Source organism: Alexandromys fortis, unplaced genomic scaffold (assembly GCF_014885135.2).
Source record: "Alexandromys fortis isolate MF-2015 unplaced genomic scaffold, M_Fortis_MF-2015_v1.1 scaffold_47, whole genome shotgun sequence".
Lineage (NCBI taxonomy): Eukaryota > Metazoa > Chordata > Mammalia > Rodentia > Cricetidae > Alexandromys > Alexandromys fortis.
In genome coordinates, this window is record NW_026067957.1 from 5978035 (window position 1) to 6000797 (window position 22763).

Genomic DNA, 22763 nt, shown 5'->3' on the forward strand with positions numbered 1-22763 from the left:
CCCTCCCTCCCTTTCCCCCTCTCTCTCTTTGTAACTTGATTATGCGGTTCTCAAGCATGAACTTTGTAGTTGACAATATTTTGTCTTAATGGCAAAAAGTTGGACACGTCTTAGTGCTAGCTCCAGACAGCTCTCAAAATAAACACCTTGACCATCAAAGACCTGCCAAAAAAATGGATCAGCCTTTGAAGGGGGAGAGATAGGTTCAGGAATAATATGTCACATCCAGTGTGTCCCATATCCAATCAAACTATTCATCAGTCAGGGAGCAGTGTGTGTGTGTGTGTGTGTGTGTGTGTGTGTGTGTGTGTGTGCATGCATGTGCGTCTGTGTGGAGAGAGAGAAAGTTAGAGAGAAGTGGAAATACCTCTTCCAGAAGGAAAAGGAGTCAACAGAAACAGACTCAGAAGAGACAGCAATGATTAGCTGCCCAAGTACTTAAAATGGTCACTACAGATTACTATAGCAATAGAGGAAACGTGTATGAATGAATGTATACACACACACACACACACACACACACACAAATCCATACACACACATAAAAAGAAAGACATGGACAAGACAAGAGGTAAGCGGAAGATCTATTTTAAGGAAGAATTGGGGCTGGGGAAAAGCTTCTAAATCTCCACCAGCCATACAGAAAGTGGGTCTGGCCGCTCAAGTCTGCAACCCCAGGAAAGCTGAGTGCAGTGGAGTCCTGAAGTGGATAAAGTGCAGAGAGGAAGTGGATAAAGCAGGGGACCAGGCAAAAGCACTCAGCATGGCAGAGATGTGAGCAGCAGTCTTGGCTTCAAGCCCACAGCCAAGGACTCCCCAGGGACCCCCAGGTCTCCTGACTATGCCCCGACTTCCTCAAGGAGCTCACCTTCTTCATCTGATCCAGTCAGGCTGTGTTGTCTGAGGCGGCGGCTGTTAGTGGAAAAAGAACAGGAGAGATTTAAACACAGCTGGCGACAACCTAGAGTTAACAGCTGTCCTGACTAGTTTTAGGTCAGCTTGGCACACAAACTGGAGTCCTCTGAAAAAAGGGAACCTCAGCTGAGAAAATGCCTCCATAAGACCCAGCTGTAAGGCATTGTCTTCCTTAGTAACTAAGGGGGGAGGCCCCAGCCCACCAGGGCTTGTGACCCTGGGTTCTGTAAGAAAGCAGGCTGAGCAAGCCATGAACAACAAGACAGTAAGCAACGCCCCTCTATGGTCTCTGCATCAACTCCTGCCTCCTGGTTCCTGTCCTGTTTGAGTTCCTGTCCTGACTTCCCTCAGTGATGAACAGTGATGTGGAAGTGTAAGCTAAATAAACCCTTTCCTCCCCAACTTGTGTTTGGTCATGGTGTTTCACCACAGCAATAGTAACCCTAAGACAATAGGTAATAAATTAAAATCCTCCTTCTTTCATAATCTTGGTCAAACATTTTCAGGCAAATGAGTCTGCTGTGCATGGCTGCACAGGCCGTGTGACTCCCCCCCCATTCCCACGGGCAGCACCCACAGACGCACACAAATGCTCTCCTCAAGCCTGCAGGGGCGAGAGCACCTGCCATTTTGCCTTTGACTAGAACCTTTTCCTTTCATTTTAATTAATTTCATTTTCATTTTTTAAAAGTCTTAGGAGAAGGCCGGGGTCAGCAGATTATCTCACTTTCCGCCTATCTGTGCTGCTCTAGTGGAAAGTTTGGGCTGGCACCCTGTTACCTGGACACGTGATCCTGAAGAGCTGGTGGTGAGCCTGACGTGGCACGAGGGCCAGGTTCTGACCTTCAGGTGAGGAGGGGCCATGAAGCAAGCTCTGACCTCACCGTGCAGATCCCAGCCCCAGGCCACAGCCAGATTCCAGAGCACCTGATTTTCTTTTTGAAGCCTTCATTATCACTTTTATGCAGACGACTGTTTGGTCTGCACGTTTGTCTGCATGCTGAGTGTGGGCCTGAGGTGAGATGAGGGGGCTGAGCCCCTAGAACAACTGGAGCTAAGGACGGTTGTGAGCTGCCATGTGGGTGCTGCAAGCCCACCCCTGGTGCCCTGCACAGGCTTTGAGCTGCTGAGCCATCTCTCCAGCCCTCCATCTGCTGTTTTCAATGCTGTATTCAACACAGGCTGGAGGGATGATGGCAGCCAAGGCCACACTGCTGGCACAACCCCCCTACAGGACACACAAGAACATGGGAACTTACTCTTCCATCTCCTCGGAAAATTTCTTTCCCAATCTGAAAAAAGAGAGAGAGAGAGAGAGAGAGAGAGAGAGAGACAAAGTTTAAGATGACTTATGAGTTTCACACACTAGAGCATCCCTGGGGAGAGGTTCAGGTAGGGTCAAGTCCGCATCTCTCTGTTTGGCTGGAATCTCTGGCTTGACCCCACTCAGTCCCTCTCCAAACCCTGTTGTCTCAGAAAGATCACTAGAGGTTGAGCTCTGCATTCCTGGCAGTTGTGCAGGTGCCTCCTCTAAGGCTGCCAGCTCCCCTAGGCTGTGTGTGGCGTGTGTGTGTGTGTGTGTGTGTGTGTGTGTGCGTGCGTGCGTGCGTGTGTGAGAGAGAGAGAGAGAGAGAGAGAGAGGTGTGATGTACACCCCCAGGTATAGAGTAGAGGCAGAGATTGGATCAGATGTGTTCCTGGATCACCTTTCTCTCTCTTTGGAGACAAAATTGGCCTGGAAGTCTCTATGTAGACCAGGCTGGCCTGGAACTCACAGAAGTCCACTTGCCTTGCCTTCTGAATGCTGAGATTAAAGGCGTGCCCCGCCATGCCCCGCCACCATATCTTTTGAACTCACTGATTGGTTAGACATGCAGGCCAGCAACCTCTGATCGCTGCCCAATGCCAGGGTGACAGACATGCATGACCATATCATATTTTCTATGTGGATGCCAGGGATCAGAACTCAGGTCCTAATGACGGCACAGCAGGTTACTTTACTGCCTGGTCATATTTCCAATCCCCTATAAGACCTTCTTAAAGCCTTGGCTCAGTACAACTCCAGATTAGATTGGTGAGCTTGAGTGTCAGTAGAGCAAGAAGCTGAAACCGGAAATGGAGGCAGACAAGGCCTCTCTCAACAGCTGGATACTGACTCCCTGCCAGTCTGCTTTCTTCAACGACAAAGGCTCTGGCTGTATTTGGTGCTGTTCCTTACCAGCCTAGGAACGTCACAGGAGCAAAGGGGGTGTGCTGGCTCTGCTGTTCAGTAAGCAGGCTTCTATCTCATCACGAGACTGGTACTGGGTGGAATCTGAACCTGCGTGACACCCATGCCTTTACCTAAGGCAGTGACTCTTACATGTCAGTGACATGAGATCTACTGGGAGGCCCGTTAGACATGCAGACTGGCGGGCCTGGCATGGAGAGATTTCTGAATTGGCCAATAAGTATATGGGAAGCCAGGACTACATACTGTTGTTGACATTTGTGGTTTTATTATTATTGCTTTTATTGTGTGGTATTATTCTTAATAAATAGCTTATGCCCTTGGGAACAGAAATGAGGTTTTACACATGCTAGATAAGTACGCTCCTCCTAAACTACACCTTCAATGTTGGACAATGGATTTTCAACAAAATTCCAAGGAATTCTGACCTAAGAAAGTTCCCACAGATGCTCTGTGATTGGGAACTGCTGACGGCGTTTAAAGCTGGCTTTGGGGTATATGGTGATTCCATTTTCCCATGTCTGAAAATCCCTACAATGAGATTTGCATTTTCTTTTAAATAAATTATGTTCAGCCTGAAATCGAGTCCATGAGAAGACAGCCAGGCCATGGTGGCAGCGTCACAACGGCCGGAAGCAGAATGCACGAGATTCTCACCCCTGTCAGTGCAGAGCCAAAAACCTCACCAGCAAGAATTTCCCCGAGGCCGACTACCATTCCTGTAAGATGTGAGTAACTCCTCTAGCTACTATCATAAATTAATTTTTTTATCAATTAAGAAATTAAAAAATAGGCCAGGTGGTGGTGGTGCATGCCTTTAATCCCAGCTTTTTAGAGGCAGAGACAGGTGGGTCTCTGTGAGTTCGAGGCCAGCCTGGTCTACAGAGTGAGTTCCAGTACAAGCTTCAAAGCTACAGAGAAACCCTGTTCCTCCCCCCCCCCAAAAAATAACCAACAACAATAACAAACAAGAAAAGGTCTAAGTTTAAATAAATTACTCTCAACTGCATTGTTTCTTTTTAACTTTTTAATATTTATTAGTTTTTTTATGTGTTTGTATGGGTGTTTGCCTACATGTGTGTTTATTCAACACGTGCATTCCTGGTATCCACAGAAGCCAGAAAAGGATGCTGGATCCCCTGGACCTGGAGTTATAGACAAACGTGAGCTGCCATGTGGGTGCTGGGAGCTGGGTCTTCCAGAAGAGCAGCCAGTGCTCTTAATCACGGAGCCAGGTCATCCCTCCAGTCCCCTACACTGTCTGGTTATTGTTGTTTTAAACTTAGTTTCATTTCACAAGTCTGAGTGTTGCTGATGAATGAATGGATGTGCACCGTGTGTGCCTCAAAAGGACATCTGAGCCCTGGGAACTGGAGCTCGACAGCAGTCAGCTGCCGTGTGGTGCTGGGAACTGAACCTAGGTCCCCGGTGAGAGCAGTGAGTGCTCTGAACCATCTCTCCAGCCCCACCCACTCCAGGCACTGGTTCTAAAAGTCAGAAAAACAATGGGTGAGATCAGGAGAGAGAAGGGGAGAGGGAGAGCTACTCCAGGATCTGGATCCCTAATGGCCCCTAAAGGCTCGCATGCCTTGGCCTGGTCCCCAGCCTGCAGGGCTATGATGATGCGGAGGATCCTCTGGGAGGTGGGGCCTGGTGGAAGAAGGTGAGGTGCTGGGCAGTGCTCCTGAAGGAGATATCCAGGCCCTGTTTCATTCCTCACTCATTCTCCTACCACAGTGAACTGTGCCACTACAGGCCCACAAGAACAGGGCCCACAGTTATGCACGTAAACCATATGCCAAGAACATTTTCTTATGTTTAAGCTGATCACCTCAGCTGTTTGGCTCCGGCAACGGAGAGCTGGCTGAACCCACTCTGGGTGCGCTGTTGACTCAGTGGGTACAGCTAGACGGCTGAGCAGCTAGGGCACCAAAGTGAAAGACAGAAAGAGCAGTGAAGGAGAGAGTCCGAGGTCAGCTGCGCACCTCCACGGGGCTGGTCAGCCAAAGGAGTTCCCTGGACTATTCCAAGCCAAAGAACTAGTTAGAGAACACTGCCTGCTGCCGAGGCCATTTTCTGTCGGAGAAGGATGGAAGGCTCTTGTCCTTGCTTCCATGGTTCCCTTAGGGGACAGCTTCTAGCTCTTCTGTAAAGCTGAACTTTGTCAACTCACTGCCCAGAAGACTCAGCCAGCATGTCACCAACAGGAGGAGGAGGAGAGCAGGTCATGGGGAAATGGGATCAGAGATAAGGAAGACGAGGCCAGTGTCTTCACTTTGTGCACAGGACAAATATACTCACCCGTGATCGCCCTCAGGAGCTGCAGTACCCTGAGGTTAAGAGTCTCCCCACTACATGCTCCTACCAAGATGTATGTTCTGCATGCACTACCACACAACCAAGAGAAGCCCAAAGAGCCGGGAGACCTGTGCTAAGCTCTGCATCTTGAATGTCCCCCGAGGGCGCTCATGCTAAAGGCCTGGCTGCCCTTGTGGTGCTATTGTGATTTCTAATGGGCCGTGGCAAAAGCAGTGGGAATTCTGCGGTGAGAAGATGATGGCCGTGATACTCTCTGGGGGAGGCTGATTAACGGCCACTTATCCATTCAGTGTTCAAAAAGTGGCTGAGTTTAAGATCCAACTCAACTGCCCTGGAGCCCACATTCTGCTTTCTCTCCCTCTAGGGGGAGCCAGAGGACATTCTCCACCACCTCTCTTGGAGAAAGGAGACAGATGAGAAGATGTCCTTGGAAGGGGGTGCCCTCAGGTCACTCTGTCCCCCTCCCCAGAACGTAAGTAACAGGCTCTGAATCACCGCTGCCTGAGAAACGAGAGCTTTGAGAGCTCCAGCCCCGCCTTTGCTCTGGCTCACACAGGGGGAAAACTGGCCATCTCTGGGCTTTATCTAGGGTGACAGTTTTCAACCTGTGGGGGTCGGATGACCCTTTTACAGGGGTTCCCTAAAACCATCTGAAAACACAGATATTTACATTCTGACTCCTAACAGTAGCAAAATTACAGTCATGAGGTGGCAATGAAAATAAATTTTATGTTCGGGGTCCCCACAACATGAGGATCTGTATTAAAGGGTTGCCGCATTGGGAAGGTTGAAGACCACCGATCAGAGCATAGGTGAATTTGGTTTGGATCACACTGCTGTTTATTCTTTTAACGAATGCTCACCTTTCTGCATTACTGCAATATAAAAAGCCTGGTAACAACACAGTCCTTGGGGCAGAAGCCTGACCGCCAGCCACCCTGAGCTCCTTCCTACAAGGCTAAGAGTAGTTCTGAGTCACCGAGTCTATGGTTTCCTTGGAGAAGCCAGAGGATAGACAGTGGGATGTCCTACAGCCATGTGGATATCCATGTGTGAGCCCAAGGCAGCCTAGGTGGGAAGTACCTTCTAGACCGGTGTATGTTTCTCTATAGAGAGATAAATGTGTACTTATGTGTGCCCTGGGGAGCCGATATAAAGTACAGCTCTGCCTCACAGATCTGCCACACCCATCTCATCCCCAAAGGTATCTTAGGAGGCACCACGTCACACACACACAATGGTTTCCAGTGCTTTCCAAAGACATCAGGGTCTACATAGCAGCAGCTACTGCAGGTGTCTGCAGTAGCCAATGACACTCGGGGACATCAGGCGCCATGACCATGGGCCTCGCCCTTGTCAGAGAGCTAGCTAGAGATGAGCCTAACACGAGACTTTGCTTCCCCGACTTTCAATCTAGATCGCAGACACATGCCGGTGCATGACAGCATCTCCAGGGCACCCATGCAGCTGTCTGGATTCCTGAACACACAGTCCTTCCAACTCCCCTACCTGCACAAAGAATGAAAAGCTACAGATAATCCTCCAAACAGGCAGCTATTAACCAAAGGCTGCAACAGAAGCACACGCGAAACTTTTTCAATGGAGACCTGCTAGCTCCTGACCCACCGCTGGCACCTCCTACCCAAGTATTATGAGAGTCACATCCCTAACTGTGTTCCAGATACGAGGCTGGACGCCATACTTGCTGAGCAGCAAAACAGATACCCATGCCCCTTCCTCCTCTCTTTTTCAGTTGCCCACCTACTGTCTTCCACCCCAAGGGAGTGTTGATGGATATGGACTTGAAGAAGAGAGGGCCAGGAGCCCAAACGGCCCATAAAGGAAAGTGGGACTCACACGAGCCTGTGGCGTTTATGCAACCCAAGCAGGAGTTCACCACCACGGCAGGCCGGACAATCCAGGCCCACTAGAGACACCCACTCAAATACGCAAACTAAAAAACATGGCGCTTGCTGGGCCAGCACTCCAGAAAGCTAATAAAACACCAGGCTTCTTTTGAGGGGCTCCTCCATCGCTTGCTGCCTGCTTTGGCCATTCTTCAGAACACAGCTTTACCTATGGACCAAAGGAAAGAACCCCTCCCCTCTGACACAGCAGATCTGGTAACAGGGCACGCCAGTGGTGAAGAAGCGTGTCTTGTCAGCCGGCAACCTGAAAGGGAGAAACCCCAGTCATCTCGCGGTGGCCCTTTGTAAGCCACCGGAACAGCTGGCCACGGGCTGCTGTGCTCCAAGTACTGGCTTCTCAGGTGAAGTGTTCAAAGGCTGCCTTGCTGCCTCCACCTTCCTGCACAGCCCAGAGCTTGGCTCGGCACCCGAGCAGTCCCTGCCTGGTTTTCATCCCTGTTTCTCTCAGACATGGTCAGTCTGATGCAGCCACACGTTTCTCTGAAGAGCTGAGAGTTAGCAGTGGCCTGCCAGACACCAGGCACTAACACGGTATAACATATGAACTGCGATGACATATAGCATACATGATGTACTAGAACAATCCCATCATCACTGCTATTCACGCCACTGCACAGCTGAAGAAGCCGAGAATCAGGGAGGTAAAGTCGCTTGCTTTCTGCTGTCTACCTAGAGAACAGCAGGCGTGAACGCAAGCCAGGATGGCTAACACCAAAGCTTAGCTTTTAACCCCTGCCTCACGGGGACACACATGCAAGCAGCTCTATGTGGCAGGTAACCCTTCCATACACTCCACTAAGACCCAACTGATACTTTCTATGGTGCCAATATGCTTCAAACTTATAGGAGGGCACCAGCTTTGCCAAGTCTCCCAACCTGGTGGTTTAAAGGTGGCCCTGATGCAGACCTCATGGAAACAGTCTCTCACGCCCAATGGAACACCGCGGAGGTCTAAATGGAGAAAAAGAACCACGGCTCAGAGGACAGACGGGATGCTGTCTTCATGCAGCATGACACTGTTCGGTGCTTAATTAGACACCGTTAACCTAGTTTAGCAGTGGACATAACTGGGATAAATGGGGGGAAGTGTCCTTGAAGCCTCTCCATAGCGATGGCACGCACTAGACCCCAGACCTGCCTCCCTGCTGAGGCAGAACCAGTGCCAAATGGACCCCGGAGTCAGTGGACATTCCCGACAGCCATTGTCTCTGATCTAAGAAGTGCAGTTAAGAGTCTGGGCACACAAGGACAACCGTGACTCCGGTAGCTGAGGACGCTAAAGGCACACGACTCCATTGCAAAAAGAGGAAACTCTGCAGCAGGGGCCACGTTCACAGAAAAGAGTTAATAGAGAGACATCAGAAAATACACAACGGCCAAAGCTCCTTGCACTCTGCAAACACAAACACCCGTGGAAGGAAGCAATCAAAACAGTTTCCTATGAAGTGTTCTAGACTCGCGGCGAAATGCGTGATAGAAACCTCAGAACTGCTGGGCAGTGGTGGCACTCACCTTTATCCCAGCATGCAAGAGGCAGAGACAGGTGGATCTTTGAGTAAAAAAAAAAAGAAAAGAAAAGAAAACAAAAACAACAAAGAAACAAAACCAACCAAACAAACAAAAGCTCACCTCCCCACTCACCACCGCCTCTGAAAGCCGGCTGAGGTAAGTTTCACCCAGGCCTGAGTGAGAGATAAAGAACCATTTCTCCCCGATCCCCAAACCAAGGCCTCACTTTATAACACACATGGCCATCAAATGGGATGTCACGGTGGGAACTGAAGGGAAAGTGGGCTTGGCTGCTGTGAACACAGCCACACTGTCCACTCAGGATCGGGTAAAGAACCAGACGCTTAAATCATGGCCGCACTGTCCACTTGGGATGGGGTAATGAACGGAACACTTAGGTCTTTGATCTAATCCATCCCCACACTCCCGAGTTCCTTCTGAAAGTGGAAGTGCCTACTTCCCTCTCCCCTAGTCCCTAGTTCTCCTTATTCCTGTTTCGTGTCCGATAAAGATTAGGGCTATCTTTTCTCACTTCTTTCAAAGATAGTTAAGAACTCGATAACGTCCATGTGGTTCTAGGTCACACTGGATCCTATTTAGCTTGTGCAAGAATAGTTTATCATCAAGTGTCATGTTGAGAGATGAAAGCCACATCCCTCTCCTGTCTGTGCACAGACCCTGTCCTAGATGGGCTAGGGAATTAATGGCCATTCCTGGGTGAAGTCTGCCCCCTGCTGGTAAGATTAAGAATAGCATCTTTGTTAGGATTCTAATATAGCCTGAAGAAAAAGGTTGGGACACAGTACAGTTTTAGTACAGGTATCTGCTGCAGAGGAAAGTAGAGGAGAGTTTGGAGTCTGCGCTGGTGCCACTTCAAATGCATACTATGTTTTTCAGGAAACCTTTATGGGACTTTAGTTATCTACTAGAACAGGTAGGAACTGGGACTTGGAGAAGTTCTATTTGGTGTTTTCAAATCTGGTGGGAGAAGAACATTATAGAAATAATATTAAATTCTCCACAAACTCATACTGCAAAGTCTTAGTGACCCAGGTCACTGTCACCTACCCTGAGTCACTGCTAAGTGTGACATGGAGGCTACAGGGACCCAAGGACGGCCCCAAAGCTGGCGGCAGACCTAGAGCCTCCCACACACTGGCCAAACGCTGTGTGCTCTCCTACGCTCCACACTTCACAGGGCAGGGAGGTGGAGAGGATCAAATGCCGAGGAGGGACTCAGAAGGAAACTAGCCACTGCAGCCTCCCGGAAGGCCTGCCCGCTGAGAGCCAGCAAAGCCACAGGACGCTTTCCAGTTGGAAAAGGCAGCCCAGCCAAAGATCAGAGCCATGACAGGGCCACATGAGGCAGACAGGTGGCAGTTGCTGGCAGCCAGGTAGTGGCTAAAAACGAGGAGGGTAACAGAGCTAGAGTCTGCAGGCAGGTTTGCTCAGGAAGGGACTGCTATCCACACCAGCTAGGCTGAGATGGCCCAGTGGCCATCTCATTCAGTCCTTGGTTCCCCTTCAAGTCACCAAGACAACAGAGAAGCTGGACTTCGGCAGATAACGCGCAGCTGGGCTGGTCCTTTGCTCCTGCAGGAGGGAGAATGGGGAGAGGCAGCAGCTGAATATGGTTTCCCAAATGCTCCCCATGCCGAATGCCACGGCCGGGATTTCTGCTACAGCAGTGGACTCTGTATACCCACACCACATTTCCTTAAAAAGACTCGGTACTTTCCATCTAATCAATGTATTTGAAAGGAAACTACAACCTCAGTGGAAAGATGGCATCATCAATCAGGGGGCCATATGGTGAAAACAGTTTTAAAGACTATGTTTTATCTTAGTGCAGACAGACACAGCATTTGCCAAGTCTGAGCCTCCCGCGAATTCTTTGCTGGGAACGGGCATCAGCAGGGCTGGAGGAGTGTCAGGGAAAAATCCTGGGGGCATGGCGAGATGCGTTCTTTGGACGGTCAAAGACAAAAGCTAACGGAAAAGATGAACCACTAGGTTGGGGTCCAGTCTTGGTGAAACGCAGCCGTGTGGACCATGAAAGGGGCAGGATGTGGCAACACAAACAAGCAGAAATCAGGGGCCCCCAGGTCAGAGGCCGATTTCTCAGTGTTTCCAGAAAGCTTGATTTCAATTCTCTTTTGTTTGGTTTTTGTTTTTGTTTTGTTCTATTCTGAGATGAATCTCCCCCATATAGCTCCATCTGGCCTTGAACTTGGATTCCTCCTGACTTCACCTCCCAAGTGCTGGAACTGAGGTCTGCCCCACCAGGGAGCCTGTAAAGATTTTTTTCTGGCACGAACCTGTTGGGGTTTTCCTACTTTCTTTACATCTGACCTGATGCGCACAGGGAGGGTCTTAAGACCCCCACAATCCCCTTGTGGCTGCCACATTTGAGGCGAGAGGGGCTAGCAGGGCTGTGTGTGGTGCTTCTTGGAGGTCTCGGAGCACCCCAACCAAGATACAACAAGGGTAAACATGAGCCAAGGACACTTCAAAACATGGCTTCTTACCTAACAGCCACCAGGAAACCAGGAAATCCTGGACGCAGGCTGGTGAGAGGACCCCAGAGTAAGACAAGCCCACCCTGCCAAGCTGTCTCCTGTGCGCATGTGCCCAAACTGCTGCAGGCATAATAAAACTGCTCTTGCTTATTCCTAACAGGGGACCGGAAAGCAAAAGGAGGGGGTAGGTGTGATGCTCACAGACGGATTTTAATTCTGAGAGCACGAACCCATCAAAGGGAGAACAAGGGGACCATTTCTGTCAGGAGAATTTCACCCAATGGCAGCATCCCTCATCATTCCCTCCTGGCTCCCACCTGCTCAGACTGCAAGGCAGCCAGTCTCCCTTTAGCTCAGCCTGGCTGGCTCAGGGGACACAACTTTTTCCTTGAAAGTTTTTTTTTTTTTTTTGTTCATAAGATTGCTTCATATGATCAACATCTCATTTCTGTGAGGGTCCCAGAGGACGGCAGTAAAGACGATTTTATTCCAAGCACCTAGCCCTTGCACAAACAGTACAGCGAGCGGCCTTTTCATGAACTCGAGATGAATGTGAGCGGCTCTCAAGGTTTGAGCGTGGGCACAGGCACGGCTGTAGAATTTGAGGCACATTCCATTATACTAATTAGCTGCATGACCTTGGGCAGTAGGGCAAGGTGAATGCAAGGGCCTTTCTAACTGTAAACTCCTGTAATTCCAAGCCACTTAACCTCCCCAGGCCCCATGTTCCCCAGCTCGGAACAGAGGAAGGTTCTACCAGTGCTCGGGGCTCTCCCGAGTTAGAGAAGGGCGGCAGCCCTGCTTCTCCTGATCCACATCCAATCCTGGATCTGTGTGCTGGGAAACACCTCTGTTCTGACAGTTCCCTGCAGCCCCGTCTCCACAACTGGCTTACCTCTGCCTGAGAATTTCAACCAAGAAAACGCAATATGCTTGTCTGGCAACCCAAATCAACACAGTGGGCAGGAAGTGGGATGAAGGGGAGACAGTTTCAGTGGGGCAGGGGTGGAGACGGGGAGGGTAGGAAGGAAACCATCTGTCCTCTTCCAGGCATTTTTTAGGGACAACACCATCACCTGCATGGAGAAGTCTGGCTTTCTCTTGATGAGTCTCCTAACCCTTGCTCTCTTCCCACCGAATGCCACTCCTGGTTCCCTTCCTGCCAGGTGGCTGGCTGGAAGAAGGGTATTTGCACAGATTTGCTGAACCCTCTAATCCTTGGAACCCAGGCAGCTCCAACCTGGGTGCAGTCTCGGGCCGTGGGCCTTGATTTAGACAAATCGCTAGAGACCAGAGATTCTGAGTGTGGGCAAGTCAGAGGGTTTGAATGTGAATCTCCAAAACTCATGCTGCAGCTTAACCCCTGGTGCAGCAACTTAACCGTTGGTGCAGCAATTAACACCTGGTGCAACAACTTAATCCTTGGCACAGCAGCTTAACCCCTAGTGCAACAACTTAACCCCTGACACAGCTTTCAGGGGTGCTCATAACATTGGAGCAGAGGGATAAGCACACCAGGAGAAGGCTGGAGGGAACTCACTAGGTCCCTCTGCCCCTTCTGTTTGAGGACAAAGACTTGGGGTGCAAACTTGGAGGCAGACAGCGCCTCTCAGCAGAATCTACTGGTGCCTCTTACTCTCTGGGTCCAGTACACGGGAGAAACATTCCTATTACCTAGTTTATTGCATCTTGTTATAGCAGCTGAAATAGACTAAGACAGAGGCTCGAATCAGTTTCGCCATTCCCTAGCTGTGTGCTCTTGGGGGAGCTTCTTAAACAGTGAAAATACCACCTTCTACTCCACAGGACTGGTTCAAGAACCAAGGACCATAATTCAGGCAGAGTACTGGGCGTAGTACACTCACAATCACCTAATGAGGAGGATATGTGCTGAGCAATGCACCATTAGACAGCATCATCGTTGTGTGAGCATCACTGTGTGCATTTAAAATAAGCTGGCTATGATGCCACTAGACAACATCATCTTGGGGACCCACTGAAGGTACCTGAGATCTGCTGTTGACTAATGTATCTTATGCAGGGCATGACTATACTCGGCGCACATGAAGTGCGCAGTAGATAGAAGCAGTCATAGCCACGGCAGTTATCATCACAGGAGACAGTAATGTGACGGGATGCTTTTTCTTGCAGGGATGCTCTTTCTCTGTGGTACCAAACCAAACCTTAGCCTGCAGACTGCTAGCGTCTACCTCAGTTGCTCCATACCTTTTGTCTCTAGGGGTCTGACATTCCCCACTCCTCCCTGAATTTGCCCGGGCACTCAGCTGGGCACCCAGCAGCCTGCCCTTGCTGCCTAAAGACTCATGACTCTGTGGGCATTCCACCCAGCTTGCTGGCCTCGCTCAGCTGCCCATTGCCTTTTAAACAGAATGAACTTGCCCGCCCCACCCCAGGTTTTATAATGTGTACCCTGCTCACTTTCCTACCCCTGCCTTATGTTCTCGGACTCGTGGTCCCTTCCTCTCATTTCAGCCTCTACAGTTTATTCCTATGTGAAAAGCAACTTTTCCTGGCTTTTACACTTTAAATCCTTTCTTATGGATTCTCCACTTCTTCCAGCTTTTAGAATTAGGTGAAATTGTTTCTGAGCTATGTAGTACACACCTCCATCACACGACACATTTAAAAAATATAGTCTTTCCATGTAATCCAGATTAGCTTAGCACTCACTACGTATTCCAAGGTAGCCTCAAACACAATTCTCCTGCCTTGGCCTCCTCGGTGCTGAGAGCCACCACAGCCAGCTTCACTGTCCTTACAATCTGAGCGGCCAGGCTCTTCTGGAGCAGCTTGCTAATTTGAGAACAGAGACAACAGCCTAGTCCTCACCTCAAAGCCATCCTCCCTTCCTCTTGACTCCAATTCCAGTTCTGTTAGGGTAACAAAGAGCCTGCCTGAGTTTCCACTCTGCAGCCTCTCACTCTGTGGGGAGGGGGTTACCTATTTCTGAGGGACAGGAACCATGAAGCAGATCTGAGAGAACCCCTCCTCCCACGGCATCTCCTGCAGATCTGAGGGAACCCCCCCCCCCACGTCTTCTCCAGGAAACAGAATCCTGCTGGGAAGTTCTTCACCTTCCTGCCATTCCTGCTCTTTCTGTCTGAGGAGGACAGGTGAGGTCGGAGACACCTGTGACTCAATGCTGGGGTCTGCATATGACGTAACTACACATTACAGAGAGTGGGGCAGAGAGCTGAACGGGCTCTGTCCATGCCAGCGCCATGGGGCTCTTATTTTGAGATAAACACTTTTCTGTGTCTGCCCTAAGGATGGGGTTTTACTGCTTGTAGTAAAAACGACCCCACTGCACAGGTTGTTCAGCAGCAGATGTGACTCATGTGCAGCTGGCGGGGAAACTAGGCCCTGCGCAGCCGTGATCACTTAATCCTGGAAGAGTATCTCTAAGGAGAAACTCATGACTAGGAATGGATATGAGGCAACTGAAAGTCTCAAGACACAAATGAGAGACACTGTCACAGTTGCTAGAGGAAGTCTCAAACTCAGGAAAAACAGATGACCAGATTCAATCTATGACTCTCTCACCTAAAGAGAAGACACCTGCCATGAGGAAGGGCAGGGACAGCTTTTCAGAGGACAAACTATGGGCCACCATGAGAAATGCATACATTGGCTTTCCTGCCACACAGCTCCTGGGAGACATTTTTTTTTCATATTAACAGAATGACTGAAGATTAAGACCCCAGGAAGGAGGACTGGTAGCTGAAGGATCTGGAACTTTTGATGCCGGTCCCCCAACTTCCCTATGCCTCACTTCAGACTCAGAGGGGAGAGAAGCTAGAGGCTGAATTCATCATCAATGGCCAATGACTTGATTAGCCATGCCTACTGAATAAAACATCCATAAACACCCAGCGGAAGTAGGTCCTGAGAGCGCCAGGTTGGTAAATAGGAACGTGTCCAGGTGAAGGGCAGGTAGCACACCCCGACTTCACCAAGACGGAAGTCCTGCCTTTCCCCTCTCTATCCCTTCAGTTAGCTGCTCCCTTGAATCCTTTCAAATGTGCTGTGTGGGCCAGTGAGACAGCTCCGTGGGGAAAGACACCCACCACCAGGTCTGAAAACTGGAGTTCTCCCTATGGGATGCAAATGATGAAAGGAGAGAGCTAAGTCTTGCAAGTTAATCTTTAACCTCTACAGCTATGGCACGTACACACACACACACACACACACACACACACACACACGATAAATAAGTAAAAGGTGATAAAAATTTTTTTGAGAGGGTTTCACAGTGTAGCGTTAGCTAGTCTGGAACTCACTATGTGGAACAGGGCTCGAACTTCCAGAGATCCACCTGTCTCTGCCTCCTGAGTGAGTGCTGGGATTGAAGGCATGCGCCACCACACCTGGCATATATATATATTTTAAATATGCTTTACAAGAAACTGGCAATAGCAAGTGAAGTGTTTGGCTGAGTTCTGTGAGTACTCCGACATAATATTTGTACCCTGAGAGGAGGTAGTGGAAACCCAAGATTTATAGCTGCTTGGTCAAGAGGGAACTCGAGGCCTGCAGAGCAACCAGAGGCCTGCGTTTGGCACAGCCTGGTTGGGGTGGAAGAGTCCTGTGGGGCTGAGCCCTTATCTTGCAGGATCTGCTAATAACTCCAAGTATATAGTGTCAGAACTGAGCTAAACTGCAGAACACTAGAGAATTGCATGGTGTATTAAGAACCCCCATATACAGCACGCACACACATAGGCATGCACAGAAAAAGGCTGGCATTGTTCATCTTTCTCAATTGTTTCTCTGTCTCTCACTGAACCCGGAGTTCACCAATTAGGCCATACTGACTGGCCAGCAAGCCCCTGGGAAGGTCCGGTCTCCATCTCCTCAGCACTGGAATTACAGGTATGTGCCATGATATTCTGCTTTTTCCATGGGTGTTGGAAATCCAAACTTAAGCGCTGTCTCTCTGGCTCCGTGACCATTTAGTTCCAGGCCAACCTCCTCAGGGAACATTGGGCCAGCAGATACAAATGATGTGACCACCATCACATGCCGAGGACAGGAAGAGGGAACGAGCACACATGGATGCCTGGCTCCCGGTACAGACACAGGAAAAGGCGACACTAGGAAAGGAGGATGCTCATTCAGCACACTCAGGAGACAGACGCCTGGCCATGTTAGTACACGTTCACAGCACCTTACTCTAAATAATTACCGTGCCCCAGGCTGACCATGGGAGTCACAGCCCCCAGAAGCAGGGATGGGACTGCTAGGGCCCCAGGGTCTAGCTGCCTAGCTCCCACACTGGCTGCCTGGGAACAGATCCAGGTCTTGGAGGGCACTTCGGGGCTGGAAGGGACAGTCGCTTCCAGTGCCTAATTGAACTTAATGACTGGCCTAATTAAGCTTGCTAATGGCGGGTCTAGTAGGGCCTTGGCTCATGCCTCGCTGCAATCGCATCCGCCCCCCTCACCTTCCTCCACAGGGCCAGGAGCTGGCCGAGGCACAGTTCTTAAGATGACAGGCCCATGGTGGCCGGAGGGCTCTGGCCATGCCTGCTGGCCTTGCTGTTCCAATCGCATGTACTGTGCGCACGGAGGACCCATATCAACAGAGTCCTGGGGTACCTGCTGAGCCCTACCACAGGCAAAGACACTACACCAGGTGCCAAGGGGCCAAAACTAGATGGGGAAGCCTGGACATTATGAGTGTGACTCTTACAATCAGCCTTGCGTGGGCCCAAGCTCTGGCTGGCTGCTGAGCACTGTGTGGCTCCGAGCACGCTATTTAACCTTTCTGGCACTGGCTTCCTCACCTGCCAGCAGCGCTAACGACAGAAGCGCCTCATGGGACTGTTCTGAGGGCATAGGATGATGGCGGGTCCAGCACAGGGCCCACACAAACGTCACCAAAGATGAATGTACATGCCTGTGCCGCTGGTCAACATGTGTGTTCTCATTCCATACAATAGAGAGCAAGACACGGAGGATATTTCCCCAGAAGAGAGTCTATGGAAAGGAAGCTGCACGTTTCCTATTGAATGGAGCTAGTCTTTAAAAACAGTTAACAGTGATAATAATATAATACAATCTTCACCATCATTATCAGAGGATTGACAATGGGAAAAAAGAAAGAAAAGAAACATCCAAAGTCTCCACCAACAGGGGAACCCAGTCCACGGAATTAATATAGGACAGTTAAGAAAACAAAACAAAGTAAGGACGGTGGTGCAGCTCAGTTGGTGGGACGCTTGCCTGGCATGCATGAAGCTGGGTTTCTTCACCAGTACCACGCAAACCAGGCATGGCGGCACATTCTGATTTCCCAGAATTCATTCAAGAGGGGGGAGTGACAGATGGATTGGAAGTTCCAGGTCCTCCTCTCTGTGGGGAACGCAAAGCCAAACAAACAAACAAACAAACACAAAAAGGAGGTAAAGCTAGAGGTCCTAAATGCAAACACACACACACACACACACACACACACCTTCAAGATGCAATTATCATTAAGAGAAATACAACAGGGGCTGGAGAGGTGGCTCAGAGGTTAAGAGCATTGGCTGCTCTTCTAGGGATCCTGAGTTCAATTCCCAGCAACCACATGGTAGCTCACAACTGTAATGGGATCTGGTGACCTCTTCTGGCCTGTAGGCATATATGCAGGCAGAACACTGTATACATAATAAATAAATAAACCTTTAAAAAGAGACAGAAATATAATAAAAAGGCAATGTGCAGAATACAGTATGCCTAAAATATTTCTATGTGGTGTGTGTGTGTGTGTGTGTGTGTGTGTGTGTATCTATGCAAGCAAGTATACACACATTTTGTAAGACAGTCCTCAATTTCTCACTACCTGTGTTAAAATGCCAAGAATACCCCAAGCTTACAGAAGCACACAGTTTAATACAGCTCACTGTAGAAACTCAGACACTCCCATTGCAGCCTGGTAGCCAACTCCCTCCCGGCTGGTGTCCAGCATCTCCAGAGAGCACTACTACATTCTGTCATAGCCTGGAAGAAGATCCAAACCCAAGAATCAAAGTGAAGTTCCACCTCACACATACTGCTTCAGACCACCGGAAAATCCTAAGTCACCTGCCAAACTGTCACAGGTCAGCTCACCTCCTGAAGTATGTGGGGACAGCTGTCCAGGGAAGTCACTGCTGAAGAGATAGTTAAGACTGGGGGAGATGGCAGCTGAGGGTAAATTTAGTTTGTGTCTGTCTGGTTTGCATTTGAACACTAGGGAAGGAACTTTATTTTAAAACACGGAGCCTGAAGCTGATGTCAGGGAGTTCTCTAGTGGTGGAGGGACTCACATGGACCCCAAACAGCCCTCCAGCAACAGCAGAACTGGACAGATCAAAAGATACAGGTTTGAACTTCCTAAGAGACATGACCTCTGCACTATGGACAATCCAGGGAAACAAGGAGTGTTCTACAGGAGACTTGGCATTTTGCCTACTGTTATTCAAGGACTATTACCAAGGGCTGCTCATTCTGCTCCTGATCCATGGAGACGCACCTCCAGCCCTACAGTCCCAGACCAGCTCCAAGAAATGGCCCTCCGCGGTGACTAGAGAGCTTCATGTCTGCAACACTAGACACTGCAAAGGGCTGCAGGCCAGTCTTCAAAGGCACGTAAAAATTCATTCTAGATGTGCAGTTGGTCCTTCATTACAAAGAAGCCAAGACTAACCTGGCTGAGAGAAGCTTAGGGGGGGGGGAGGGGGGGCTAGTAGCAGGCTGGGGAGGTGAGGGCCGTCACCTATGCCTGGACCCACCAGGGTCCACCAGGCTAGGACAGCTACTGGGACAAGGACCCGTGGACTGAGGGCACATGGGCAGGCCACATATTCAGCCCAGGCAGTCACTCTTCCTGACACTGGGGCATCAGGTATGTCCCTCTGCTCCGGAGAGGTGCTGGAGGACTCCATAGTGGCACACCACTCTGCTCTGCGGAGCTAACAGATGCTGGGCCAGGAAGCACTGGGCAGCGGTGCCGTCACTGCACACCCAGGCATTGCATCAGCGAACTGGCTTTGTGACCCTAGGCAGGGCCCCAGTTTGCACCTGACTCTACACCCAACACCCCTGTGTCTGCTCCAAGTGGAGGCCTATAACCCCCCCCCCCAGATCACAAGAAAGATTGATGTGCAGGTCATACCTCTCTAGCCTACAGGATCCCTGTGAGCATCCTAAAGCCTCCAGGAGACTTCCCAGGAGTCACGTGGCAGGTGCTTTCTTGGCCTGGGAAAATACTGTACCTCCTGCCTCTCTACCTCCCACTGAGATTAGGAAAGTCCGTCCGGGAAAAGCCAGCACTTTGAGATCCCGAACAGGAGAGCACAGACCAGTACCACTGCCTTTGAGTCACAGCAGCTAGGGGAAATATATTAACCAGTGTTTGTCTGTGTGCACAATCAGCGTGATGTGTGCACGCATGCGTTCGCGTATACACACAGGCAGACATTAAATTTGTTGTGCCGGCGCATGCCTGCAATCCCACCGCACAGGAGGCAGAGGCCAGCCTTGTTATATAGTGAGTTCTTGGGCTAAAAAGTGAAATCCTGTCTCAAAATAAAATGAAATAAAATAAAAGACATGAAGCTAATTTGCAAAGCCTCCACATATCCTCTTTTGCTTTCTCTCCTTTAGGAATTCTCAGCCTCCTTCAGCCTGGTTATACTTCAGTTTTAAGCCCACGCTTTTCTGCACAAATATGCAACAGGCCACCCCAGAAAACCAGACTGAGGCCCTATCTCCATGGCTTGCCTTCCCCAACACCAGTTAGAGACCTGGGAAGTATCTCCCTGCTTCAAGGCTGCGGGGCTGAGTGGAGAGGGGCAGCTCAGCCTCTGCCTTCACCTGCACCCTGTTCCGCCACTAGCCACCGACCACTGTCACTCCTTCCAGCTCTATGGATGGATAGGGTGCCGGGGGCAGGGTGGAACGACCTGACGCGTCGGCGCCCTTTCCCCACATCCGTGAGGAACCTTGTCTTCCGCCTGTTATTTCAATGCATACAGTCTGGGTGTTGTTTAGTTTATCTTCGGGTCCTACTGAATATAACAGATACCCAGCAATAAAGGATGTAGGTAGATTAAAATTAATTAGAAGTAATTATGGGCTTGCTTATTCATGTCCTTGCTTTTGCAGAACCAGGCACCGACCCTGGGGTCCCGCTATGTGCCCAGCTTCTTTTGGCCTCTTTTGCAACTTGGAGGCAAGGCCTCACTAGGCTGTCCAGGCTGGCCTTACAATCTTCCTGGCTCAGCTTCCCAAGTATTTAAAGTTATAGGCCCGAGTCGCCTAGCCTGGCTTGGCCAAAGCTTTTCTAAATTCATTCAACAAAAACTCTTCCTCGACCATCTGTCAGTCTAGGAGGCTTTGAACACAAACTTAGAGGAAAAGAGAACTCGCTCTTTGTGGGTGTTGGTCGAGAAAACTGTAGCAATTTCCACAAGGGACAAAACTTTCTAGACTGATTCCTTATGTCCTAGGTGCTCTAAGGGAGGTGAAAGATTCCACCCTTTGGGAAGCTCCTTAAATTCAAGGAGGAAACAACTCAACACCTTCAGGAAGTCCCTGAAACTGATCAGATTCATTCATCCATCCCCAAGCATATACAAGCTGCAAAGATGGCTAGGAGATACTCAGACAAGCAGAGCTATCTGGACAACTACCTGAGCCACTGAGAAGAGACTCGGTCCAGCCAAGTTGGCTGGAAGAGACCCTCTTCAACCTGTGGATCTGCCTGAAGGCTATGCAGTGTGCTCCAGACTCCCAGCTTTCCTGAGTCACCCATGCAAGCTTTGTTGACGTAGTTGTCTTTGAGTAATTCTTGTTCCAGTAAGTTCCCTCACCCTGTCACCTGTAAGAAATCCCAATCCAACACACTGGTTCACCAAGTTGTATTTGGGTGGTATCCTTACTCTGGTCGGTCGGTCACCAGTCCCCTAACTTGGCTGAGTAGATGCTTCTTTGTGTCTCCCAGGAATAGTGACACACAATAGAGTCTTACATAGAACAAAGAAATGTAAGGGGTATGCTAAAACGTTGTGACAGTGTTTGGCTCTAAAGCCATCTTTTTTTTTTTAATATTTATTTATTTATTATGTATACAATATTCTGTCTGTGTCTATGCCTGCAGGCCAGAAGAGGGCACCAGACCCCATTACAGATGGCTGTGAGCCACCATGTGGTTGCTGGGAATTGAACTCAGGACCTTTGGTAGAGCAGGCAATGCTCTTAACCTCTGAGCCATCTCTCCAGCCCCCTAAAGCCATCTTTTCTAAGCTTAGAGTATCTTAAAAGTTGACTGCAGAAGCCCTCCCCCCACCACACACACACACTAGGTCTTCCCTTCTCAGTCATCTGCCCCCCGATAGCACTCAACCTTGGACCCCTGTCAACTTACAGGTGACTAACCTGCTAGACATTCCTACAACCTTACCACAGGTTTGAAATTTTTACACAATAAAGATTAATGGCCGGGAGGCAGGAAAGTAAGGACAGGTTATATTTTTTGGCAATCAAATCATTAATAACAAGTTCTTAACAGAAGAATTTTTCGTAAGGAGTGAAAAACATTTTTAAAAAAATCACCATGTGATAACACTTAATGAAATGATTTCCTTAAGCAACTCTGGCCAATGGATGCTGCACCTATTAAGAGTCTGATGGGATGGCAGGGTGGAGGGGAGGGCATATATGACTAACTCCATTGACCATGGATTACTTAAAGTGGAGTAAGTGGGTACCGGTGCCCACCCTTTGGCCATACCTTCCCATATCTGCACTGCCCACACCCGGGCCCCCCCACACCTGGGCCCTCCCAGACCCCTCCACATTGGAACCCCCAAGACCTCCCTGCCCGAGTACCCCAACACATATCCAGGTCCCCCCACAGGTCCCCCTCACACACAGGACTTTCCCAGGACTCCCCACACCCGGGCCCCCTCACTCCTGGGCCCCCCACACCCGGGCCCCCTCACTCCTGGGCCCCCCACACCCAGGACTCCCCACACCCGGACCCCCTCATTCCTGGGCCCCCCACACCCAGGACTCCCCACACCCGGGCCCCTCACTCCCAGCCCTCAGCCATAACAGTGCACATAGCTTGAAGTACCAGCTAGACCTAGCTATAACTCTTCTTTGGAACAGGACCATGGGGAAATAAAGAAACAATTTAAACACCACAACTCTGAGAGAAATGATCCAAATCCAGAATACAGGATACTCTCAGGCTAAGTGTCTTACAGTCTGCTCTCCACCCAGCAAAAAAAAGCAAAAGACTTGGGAAAAGTGAGGGGTGCGGCAAATCTGAGAAGCTAAGGGCAACAACTAA

General features: G+C 49.8%; 1 protein-coding gene across 2 annotated transcripts in view; it reads right to left on the bottom strand.

Moving 5' to 3' along the window:
- Window positions 1-22763, bottom strand: part of Ift43 (intraflagellar transport 43) — a 76328-nt gene that overhangs the window by 17901 nt on the left and 35664 nt on the right. Inside the window, exons 4-5 of one of the 2 annotated variants that reach the window (XM_050152427.1) lie at window positions 2175-2207; window positions 869-912 (exon numbers count right to left, since the gene is read on the bottom strand). In XM_050152427.1, coding sequence (XP_050008384.1) covers window positions 869-912; window positions 2175-2207 — 77 coding nt within the window. The remainder of the gene's footprint in view (window positions 1-868; window positions 913-2174; window positions 2208-22763) is intronic. The other variant, XM_050152428.1, reaches the window with a different exon arrangement.